Below are 11,618 nucleotides of genomic sequence, written 5' to 3'. Positions count from 1 at the left end.
TCAATTGCAAGAATACATGGGGTTCGTGGAGGGGGGGGGGGAGTGAAAAGGGTGAGAGTATTCAGTACCATATGATATCGCATGTGTTCTTTACATGCACGAAAGGATAGCTTTGACTGCATTGTTCCATTCTAGGATAATTTTGCAAATATCGCAATGTGACAAGAGATTGAAGACAACAAGTGAATGAAGTATAAAGACTGTTATAACATAATACTAGTTGTTTTATTTTTTCCCTCACAACCCAACATGAACACTTATTTACAAGTGCAAACGTTTCTCATTGGCATTTAACAAAAACCAAGAAATGTGTCACAGTCGTACCTACTGAAGTGAAAATAACATACTGGCCAAATGAATGAAGTAGTATTTTCTTTATAATATATGACTTTACAAACAACATCCTACGATTCAGTTTCAACCATTATAAGAAAGGAATTATTGAGATCACATCACATGACAGGCAACACACTAATAAGGACAAATGGCCTTTCTTCTTCTTTTTTGTTCAATTACCCATTTGAGTTTTTTCGTGTTAACATTTTCCTCACATGAAACATGAAGGAACAAGTTAACACATCTGACGCTTCACCTTACCACCCTCTGGCTACGTTACCCGAGAAGACTTGGCTATAAATAATTTACAAGTGGCCATATAGCACAATCTCGACATAAAGTGAATGAAGTTTGAATAAAAATAGCGAATTCAACTGTTGATTCCACAGATGGAAATATGTTCCTTGGCCATCGCGCCTACTTATTGACTTTGTCACAGAATATTGCATTGAGGTGGTATTTAAGATTACATGTGAGATTAGATTAAATCCCACATCCAGTGTTTTCCTTTACTGGAATTCAGAAGTGCACTTCTATCCATGTTAACATGAAACACCGTTTATGAAGGAATAGATAACGAACAATAACATATCATAGCACAATACATATCAATGAGAACTGCAATAACCACCACATATGCCATGCTTCAACGAACACAACAATGTTATTTCCTTTTTTGCCCAACTGTTTTCCACTTTTAGTGAGACAAGATATAAATCTGTTTTTATTTAGGAATTTCACCCCCTTTGCTACGCCACTCTTACGGTGAAAAATGTGACTCCGAGTATAGCAGTATATATATATAATTTACAGCTATTAATTATTACACACATTATTAACATTATTCGTAATCCTTTCTTTTTCTCTATTTACTCAATTCCAAACATCTTAGGCAACATGACATGTAAAGAACAAAAGGGTTGCCCCATTGCAACTTCCATTCAGTTTCTCAATTCTATGAACAAACTATTTACACTATATACAAGCTTGGATCTGTCATGGCCGCTAACTTTGCACGATGAAAATTTGTTCAGGGTGAGGGATTCAGAATTTCTCTTCTTGTCATCCAATAGGAAAGAGCTAGAATGACCGAAATCATTCCTCTTTGCCTGAAATGAATGCATTGTCAGCAGCCTTTCAACCAGATGAACCCACCCCCCACACCCCCACCCCAAATACTCTATGAGCATAAATATGTTGCTTTAAGGTATTTGCCATTTTCGATAGTAAAAACTGCCTTTTACATCCGCAGTGAATGTCTGCAAGAAAACGATAAAGCTATCGATACAACCCTGCATATTGCAACACAAGCTTAGTTCAGTTGCTATGCAAGTGGATGAAGCCATAGGAATAATTACTAAGATATTTCTCAACTATGGCACATCATTTCTCACACATCCAGTAAAAGCAATGTCATTGCAGCACAGTAAATTGATGCTAAAATCGTACAGTTTGTTTTTGAATCTAACTGCACAGATATGCTTGCCAATGGAATTAGGTCTCACCCAATCATTCAAAGAAAAAAAAATTGTATAAAATATAACTTTGTTGATTTTACAGATTATATACATTGTAGGATGTACCTTATATACACACACTATTTACAAATAGTTCTGGTAATCTTTATGTACTGTAGGAACACCCCTGCCGGTGACACATCCATCCCATCAAGTGCCAAATTCAAAAGTTGTCATAAAATTTTGAACCTAAAACTTGTCTCGAGTAGAACGTTGTTGGAACTGCACTGTAGTGCCGAATTTAAGCTCTCTCACTGGCTTAAAGAGAGAAACAACAGCTTTTCTCTTTTGTATTAATAATTCTGCAATATTATATTGCATTTGAGTACAAAACACCTTACCAGAAGAATGAGCAACACTGAGGCCTATCAACATGAGAGTAAACTTGCAGATGAACTAGGGAAGAACAAGTGTATCGGAATACGTAGACGAACTTAACCCACGTTAGTTAATTCAAGATCTGCCGAATTAACTTCCACCGGCGAGGGGCACATGCCATACTAGAACTTTTCTTCCTTACATAGCTCTACATAATATGGATTCTATTCTGATAGAATAATGTGTACTTACTATTTGATCTTTATAATAGATGACATTAAATTTGAGACAAAGTCTAATTTGAACTGTATTTTCGGTCTGTCTTGTGATGCCTTCCTGTCGAGTTTGTGCGGTTCTGTGGCACCAGTATGACTGAACCGTCTTCCATTATTTCCAACCGGAATTGACTGGGGTCTACCAGGTCCCCGTTACGGTCTCGCATGGTTTGGAAAACTTGGTTGTAGAGGTCGTCGAAACGTGACTGCATGACGGACAGCTCTTCGTTAACCTTGTCGCGTTCCTTCAGGAGTTTGTCGTGCTCGTTCTGCATCGCGCCGACCGAACCTTCCACCTGCTGGATGGCCGATATCTTTCGCTTGCGGCAATTCTGGGCGGCGACTTTGTTCTTGCCGCGGCGCCTGATGTCACGGATGAGCTGTAGTTGTTTGTTGTTGAAATCGTACTTCTTCAAGAGGTCGTTAAAACTGTCGACGGGGAGATTGATGATCTTCTCGATCGGAATGGGGATGTTCAGCTCCTTGGCTCGTCTTTCGTCCCTGGAGGGCCGGTTGAAACCGTCCTCATCAAAGCTGCCGTTCTTGGACCGGTTGTACGACCGGAAACCTTTCGGGCTGCCCGCCTCTGATGAAGATGCGTAGGAATGATTGTGGTGGATGCTGTCCGAATTCTGGTTACTGTCGAGGGAACTCGATGCACTGATATCACTGTGGCAAGGAGAGGCTCCACCTGCAATATACAAATAAAGGAGGAACGATGAAATTAGTCAAACAGTACCAGACAGGTAACTAGAGTAGTGTATGTGCTGCACTGAGAATGGCATTGAAAGACACAGTTACACAGATACAAAAAGGCCTATGGTCGGTTGTAGAGAGATATACTGCAGCAAGTCCAATGTAAAACAGAATTGTGACACCAACTAACACACAGATGATGCATGCAGTAGCCAGACAAGGGTGTAGTAAACAGCAGTTAAGCTTACGAATAAAAAACAAAGACTTTGATACAGCACTAGCACCAGTGCTGTACATGCTAAACATCAATACATAAAAAAGTACTAAAACATAAATGTTTGTAGTAGTACTACCATGGTTTAGTAAGTCAAACAATGTTCAGTGAACATCAATACATAAAAAAAGTACTAAAACATAAATGTTTATAGTAGTACTACTACCATGGTTTAGTAAGTCAAACAATATTCAGTGAAGGCTACAAAAAAATAAAAAAATAAAACACACACACACAAAATAAAGTTAACACAGCCAAAAAAAAAAAGAGGTAGATAGCCCCACCTAAAGTAAAATATGACATGTCTTCCTCGTGAGCAGATGTGAAATGAAGATGAGCCGAGACTATCAGAGAGGTTAGTACAGCCATCCTAACACAAGAGGTACACACAGTACAGATAGCGATTAAAGTTTGTGCAGCAACTCCGTACAGTTGCTTGATTCCAAATGCCCCTCAGAAGGGTAACCAATGCAACCACAGAAAGTCACACACAGAAAAATTTGGTAAACTGAATGACGAGTCATCTGTTTTTGTTCCTGTCATGCATATGCAGCAGTATTTCCTGACTGAGCTGCCGGCTTTATGCCCGAAAAGGAAGTAATCTGTGGGAGATTTGTGGACGTCACTGTGCTGACATCATAATCTACCCGAATGAATCACTTCTGAAGACCTGAAATAGGCATGAACCATTGCTTACGGGTTCCACCGGTTAGTACTTTGGATGAGTGCATTCACAGAAGTCACTTGACTATAACCAGACAAACAAAGCCATCGGCCAACTTGCGTAGTCATGACGTCACTAACCTCGCTCAGGTTGCCAGGACAGTACAATACCAGGGTTTCTCGATGATTCATCTCCATACAAAAATTTATATTAAATTCAACCTTTCATCACCATAAAAATAGTGGTTACAACATCACAGACCACAAAAATAGCTAAACAAGTTGGGCAACACAATCAACCCAACCATTAGATTAAAATCAAAGAATTTATGATCCTGGGGTACTGTCTTACATATCAACTTGCATTGCAATTTTAAGGTTTACAAAAAACGTTTTATGAGAAAAAAAAATTAATGAAGTTGAATGGGTATCAATCTGACTATTTTTCATTGGACTAATTTGTGTTTGTTAGAATTCATACACACTGTGATGCTGCTCTATCAGGTTTAACATGAAATTAACAAAGAAAGGAACAAGTTGTACTTAAGCATTGATTAAAATTTCCAGAAAAAAGTTTAATCTACCCGATTATCTCTGTGAACTGGAACAAACAAACAAACAAAATACTGAAAAGCACACACACACACAAAGTTTGGCCAGTTCAGCAAAAAAAAAAACCCAAGCAACACAATCTGGCGAGAAAGTGACATAACAAAAGAACAGAGAGTTGTGATTTACTTGACAAGGCAGACTGTAAAACCAGGAAGAGTAACGAAAGTTGCCATAGACATGGAATGTTGCAGTATTGTACACGACTCAATCCTGGTCACAGACACTACTAGACTATTTTTAGCAAAAATCAACTCAAGCCCTGCCCCAAATAAATGTGCATAATATCACACTGAACATACATTATTATCATGTACCTGCTATCTACCAACACTATTCACACAAAGTATGACTCAATTCTGAAAATGTTTACATTTTACCCTGTGACCTCATTATTATTCTTTAGATGAGCACCAAATTCAGAAGGGCTCTTCTACTCACTATGGCAAATATATGTACCAAGTATGACTTCAATCCAACTTGTCGTTGTTCAGTTCCCGTGTTTACAAGCTATTTTAGTGAAAATTAACTTAAGCTACGCCCCTAATAAATTATATGCATAATATCAACTTGAACATATATCACCATGTACCCGCTATCTACCAACACATTAATACCAAGTATAAATAAATTTTGACTTTTGGTTGCAGTGTTATTAGCATTTGAATATTTTTACGTTAGACCCCATGACCTCATTATTATTCATGACATGAGCACCTCGATAGGATTCTATGTACCAAGTACCACTTCAATCCAACTTGCCATTGTTGAGTTATCGTGTTTACTAGCCAAGGGTGTCACATACACACATGCAATCACCATCGCATAGATTCCTTGAGCCTTCAGGCAAGGAATCTAAAAGTAGTCGAGGATCGGGGAATAATTTATCCAGTGCAGCATCGCAAAATGGTAAAATGGACATACAATCTGCAAGGAAGTACATCAGTATCTGTACATGGGAAGCTGGGAACCTATTGAAAAGAGCCACAAAATTCAGTGCCGTCGAGACTGAGCTACACAAACTTTATACATGGAAGTATTTCCTAAGAATATGAGTCATAACGTGGAAACTCAAGCCAATTGTGTTAAACTCCCTCCCTTTTGTGGTGAGCAGATTGTTTCTATACAACTCAACATACATTTCTTCAGAAGGAAGTGCATTGAAAGTTCAAACAAATAATTCCTACAAAGTTGTTATACGTACTACCAATATGCAATACCTATATATGTGGTACTTAACAAAATAGAAAAGTCCTGTTATTCCTAATATCATAAACCTTTTGTACACTTCCTGTTCCATAACCTTGCTTGTGTGTGTGTGTGTATGTATTTCTACTGCAGTGCAGTGTCAATTATGTATGTGCTGTCACATGCCCAAGTTATAGTACTGCACTCAAGGCACAGCACTGTACATTACTTCTTCCTGCACTATACATATCAAGCAGCTCGCATTTGAGTTCAGTACTGATCGTGTAACACATTAAAAACATAGAAGGGTGTAAGAAATTAACATAGAGGTCAGAGCGGATTAAATTGGTTTAAAGCATTGCCATTGTGCCTCCCAACATGCAGTTGAAATTTGACAGTATATACTGGTTATTCCTTGGAAATATTTAAAATCTATCATACAGATTAATATCAATGGAAAGTTTTAATTAGACCAATCACTTACAAACATTGGCAAGCTGCACTCGACAAATACTAGACGCCACCACCCTGCATTGAGCACCTTTAAAATTTTAGTTAAGGTGTTCTGGTCTTTCAGGCTGACTGATTGGAAAGTTGCCCTCTTCGAACTCTTGAAAGCTAAACAACTAAAAGCTTATCTTTTGGAGGGAGCAGAAAGTTTTTTTTTTCTGTGACCTTGAAAGATACATCTTTTCTCTACCCTTCCTGCTCCATAAAATAAACCATTCAAATTGTCAGCAACTATGAAGACATGGGTTCAACCAGCACACTACTGCTTTGACCCACTTGGGATTCTTTCTTCTAAATTTGCAAGCCATGAGCCATATCACCTGACAAAGCTAGAGTGAATCTTTGTTTGGGTGGCTTCTACAATGTAGGTCCATCTGTTTGATTAGTGTGACCCTGGTCTGATTTGAAGGTTATTTCTTTAGCGAGGAGACACGCTGCCCCGGTCTAGAGGATAAAATCTCCAGCTCCACTGAAATGTTTCGAACCGTTCACAGAACATTGGAACTAAAACGTAATGTTGATCGAAATGACAGACTAGCGGTGAGAACTAACACAATTCATAACTTTATCCATTTTCCTCTAAGCACATAGTGCATCATGCATTCACTCTTTTCTTCCATTCATCGATATGAGACCAAACCACCTGATCCTTGCATCCTCAGGAAAATTTGGAGGAGATCCAAGATCACAAGCGATTTCAGTAAAGAAGTCGAGAGAACCAACCAGACGAAAAAAGAAAAGTTTCTTAAACAAACAATAGCAAGAAGGAAAAACGTTTTCATCTTATCAATCCACAAGATTTGTGAAAATTCTAGAGCAGCACAAATTATAATGAAGAACAAGCAAATGGAGATTTGAAATCTTGACAGTACTAGCAAAAACCACTGTGATTCGTCCACATACAACTAGTGAATATTCACTTACTTTGGACACTACCTGAATGACATACTGTAACATTACAACTTAGTAATTGCTAGGTCAGGTATGCCAAAACTAGACAATGGAATTATGAGAGAGAGAGCTTCAATGTTTATATGAGAAAGGTTAGCAAGGAATACAAGAAAGTTCAATCACTCGTATAAAAGTAGCTCTAGCGCTAATGCCATAGCAGGCAGTCCAACTGACCATTAGTAGTAATTATTGGAAATTTTTTGTTGGTACATTAGCATATATGCTTCTATCAGAACGGCCTTTTTGGCAATTTAGGGAAAAAAAAGAAAAAAAAACATTACATGTAAGCCAACAATGTTGTTCAATACCCAAATAATAAGTTAAAACTACTACCCACCTCGGGTGAATCCTTTCCCAAACTCTTGTTTCAATGCTTCTCGATTGAATCCAGTGGCACCTTCCAGGCTGCCTTCTGATTCGTCAGCACTGAAGGATTCATCTTCACTCAAGAGTTCCAAACCTGATACAGGAAGAAAGATAGACAAAAAAAAAATTAAAAAATTACCAATTGGAACAAAGTTAATGATCCACAGGAACATCTTAACTACAAAGGAAAGTGCAGTGTTGTGATCTTTGATTTCATGTTCATTTTTCAGTCAGGTAACATAAGATGAAGATCTCTCATTGTTCAACACAGATCTATACTGTTTTACCTACTTGTAAGCGTGCACTTTGCTAGACAATTTTCACTAACACTGTCTTCTACTGACTGTGCTGCTTCTGCCTTCACATTCACCATGCTCCACTCTAACAATGGTACACTTAAACCTTTCTGGTTATGATTTTTAAATCATAGAGGTATTTATAGTTTTATGATCTTCAGAAGCTTCTCTGTCAATGCAAAACACTAAAGCACTGGTTTGATTGGTCATTTATGTATGGTTAAGAATATACTTACTGCCATCTTCCCCATTGATAGAAGAAGCCAACATGGTGATCATGCTGTCCAACTCGTGCATGTCAGAATCCATTTCTGTCTCATTGATGGTACTCTTGGTGGAATTCAGGAGGTCCAAAAGCAGCGAGGGATTTTGTGGCGCTGTAGCAGGGACAGGTGAGACGGTGCTGTTTTCCTGCTCCATTTCTTGTTGATCCAACATCATCATGGTGAGGTTGACCGATGACCCCTGGCTGCTGGCCGGGGATGGGGGTACAGCACTGATGGACATATTGTTGAAGCTGCTGATTGGTGAAAACAGCTCTGCACTACTGGAAGTGTTCATTTGGGTATCGTTGACACTCGAGAATAGTTCACCGTCTTGAATATCGACCGCCAACAGTCTACTGGTTGCCATTTGTTGGGAGGTACTGTTGAACAATGACATCTGTGGACTGGTGGCATTCTGGAGGTTCACATTGCCATTGGTAGTGGCATTGAAGGCAAACACATTCTGTTCATCGGCCGGGATGCTGCTGTTCCAGGTGGCATTTGGAAATCCACTTGGTGCGGCATCTACAGAGTTATTACCCGCTAGCAGTGGGGACATCTGGAGTTCGGAAATGCTGGCCAAATCTTGCCACCTCTGTTCAATTTCAACTGCATCCACCAACGGAGGTACGACACTGGAGGAGGGGTCCTCTACTTGTGGGTTGAAGCTATCCAGGAGATTAAGGCAATCTTCGAATGAAAGACCCCTGCTGTCTGGCACAGTAACATCCTGGCTGGGAACAACTTGGGTAGATTCTGTGGGTGGGCCTGTGCGAGGAATTGGGAGCTGTTCACCAGTTTCACAGTCTATGTTATATTGCCAATCACTGTGTGGAGCTTTCTCTTGGACAGGTTTGGTTTTCTCCAGCTCCATCTCTCCCTTTGTTGGGAAAGAATCTTCCCTCGTGATACCCATATCGATGTCTTGCCTCCATAAGGCTTCTATAAGATCCCGATCCTGGAAGAGAGAAACAAAAAAAAGACTGATTAAATAAAAATTCATCCATCTATCATCCATCAAGACAGTCAACAAGCCATATGTAACCTTTGCCTTCTTCTGGTACCTGGACAAGGAAATGGGGAAAAAGAAGCTATACCATTACGATTTGCCACTTTGTTCAGTAGAACTGGGGTTATGGATGGCAAAAGTAATCTTTAGATACCAATATAACAACCATTTGTAACAATTGCAGTTCAATGACCAAAAAAAAAAAAAAAAAAAAAAAAAACCTGTACAAAGTAGTCTTGTCAGAATACTACCCAGTGTTTCAACACAAGGCACAGATAATGTTAAGTTACAGATCATTGTGAATTTTACAAGCCACATAAGTACATAACACAACTTCAACAGTGTTTGCCAATGTTGCTGGTCACAGTACTTTACCTCTGGTGACATATCTTCAGAATCCATGATGCCACTGTCAGGAGATGCTACAGCACCATCAGATCCCAGATTATTGTTTACATCACTATTTCCTACTTCAGATATCCCACTTAAATTGTCACTTTCTTCATTACTGTCACTGTCACTCGACACGTCAGAGTGAAATGGAATGTTTATGTCTCCCGTGGTTTGCGATTCATCGTTGTTATCAAGCAGTAGTGTTGTGATTTCTAACTCGGCGGGTATTAAACTCAGTAACCTATTTCGATCATTCAGACTATGTAATTCACTGTATATTGACCTAGAGTAAATGCCATTGTCAACTTGCTTTGGATGTATATGGACATATTCATCTTCGTATAGACTATGCCAGTTATGAAATTGAGTCTCTGTGAGTGCAAAACTCTCTCCTAAAATAATTTCTTGAATACCTTGGATTTCAACTCCATGTTGTTGTGAACTTTGGTCCCATTGCAATCTCATTAATGCCAGAAGCACACTAAGGGGCAACAGAGAATCTCGAAAGAGCTGTTTATTAATCATTGTTAATGTTTTATGTTCAGCAGCTTATTGCTTAATTCAGAAAATTTCACAAAATGAGTGGCATTGTCTGTAGCCTAGTAGGTTTTTGAAGCATACAAGTATGTCTTCTTATGCTTGTTGTCTGACTATAAAATTATCATGTGAACTCTCCTGTTAAACAATGCAACACAAGTCAAAACTGTATGAATGTAGGCGAGCCTAACTTAGTTTTATTTTCCCTAAAAATTCGAAACTGAATTAGGCCTAACCTAATGTTAGGCTGATCTAGTTCATGCACACGTTGTTTAAGATTCTCTGGGTATATTGCTAAATTTATACAACCCGAGTTCCAAAAAGACGTCACAGTAACGACGTAGTGCTTCAACTGGATTGTATTCCCTTTGTGCATAAACAACCTGCGTAACTAACACTGTCACACGACTAATGCATAGATAGGCTCATACACTATTATATAAGCCTACGCTATTTTAGCCTAGCCGATGTGACAATAAAAAGAAGCTGCCGAACACTGTTCACTGATATATTCCGGATTCACTTGAATCTTGCAAAAGAGCATATGATCGTTCTCTCTTTCAAACAATAATTAACACCAGAAATCGCAAGCAAAACGTTCCTTAAGTAAAATTTCGATCAAGTACTGTATAGTCTTCTGTTCTTTACGTTCACGCGGATCGGTAAAACCTACACGTACATTGTTTAGTGTGCGTGTAGCGAGTGTATTATGCACATCCCTATCATCTATGCACAAAAAGAACATAAGAGAACAAAGGTCAGATTCTGCGCATTACAATCAATATCAGCCCAGCATATCTGCAATTAGAAAATGACGTCACTATATTTCATCATCGTAGAACGTTCTCGAATCGACAATCCAAAATGGCCTGCGAAGCTTGCCTGTAGTTTTGTTGCACACACTATCGTTATGAAAAGTCGTTAATGATTATCTATTTTGGGGGTAACTGTCAAGAAGGCAAACAGATGCAGGCCTCAAGCAGTTGCCGAGGAGATAATAGCAACTTTAGTGCCAATATAACCAGGGTAGTGGACAGACCCATCAAAATAATGTCGTTGTTGTCTGTTTTACATAATGACATGCTAAGATGTGGTTCACCCTTAGGATCAGAGTCCCTTTATCTCGTTTCAAAGAATTCTAGAGAGAAAGAGGGGTTGCAGTTGGAAGATTTCACTGATAAATGCAGGAATGCATACAGGATGCACAAAAGTACCAGATGGATGACTGAAACTCAATAATGTATTCAAGCAACAAGAACTTGGAGTGGATGTGTGTTTGCTGTTGCATCTTGTTCAGGACTTGCTAAAGCCCGGTGTTGTCTCCTTCCTAAACACTTTGGATTAAAAATTCTCTCAAACACAGCCAATCACTATATACTCCCACCCTTAGTTTAGGAACCATTTTAAAGTTAGG

At 38.9% G+C, this 11,618-nt stretch overlaps 1 protein-coding gene across 3 annotated transcripts in view; it reads right to left on the bottom strand.

Moving 5' to 3' along the window:
- Positions 1–203: 203 nt before the first annotated feature.
- LOC139966301 (nuclear factor erythroid 2-related factor 2-like) overlaps positions 204–11,618 on the bottom strand; it is a 42,364-nt gene continuing 30,949 nt past the window's right edge. For 2 of the 3 annotated variants that reach the window (XM_071969155.1, XM_071969156.1), the window contains exons 2-4: positions 8,236–9,223; positions 7,675–7,797; positions 204–3,137 (exon numbers count right to left, since the gene is read on the bottom strand). In XM_071969155.1, coding sequence (XP_071825256.1) covers positions 2,467–3,137; positions 7,675–7,797; positions 8,236–9,223 — 1,782 coding nt within the window. In that variant the 3' untranslated portion in view covers positions 204–2,466. Of the gene's footprint in view, positions 3,138–7,674; positions 7,798–8,235; positions 9,224–9,649; positions 11,000–11,618 lie in introns of those variants that run through there. The other variant, XM_071969154.1, reaches the window with a different exon arrangement.

This window comes from Apostichopus japonicus, chromosome 4 (genome assembly GCF_037975245.1).
Source record: "Apostichopus japonicus isolate 1M-3 chromosome 4, ASM3797524v1, whole genome shotgun sequence".
NCBI classification, from domain to species: domain Eukaryota; kingdom Metazoa; phylum Echinodermata; class Holothuroidea; order Aspidochirotida; family Stichopodidae; genus Apostichopus; species Apostichopus japonicus.
This window is presented reverse-complemented; position numbering and strand designations above follow the sequence as displayed.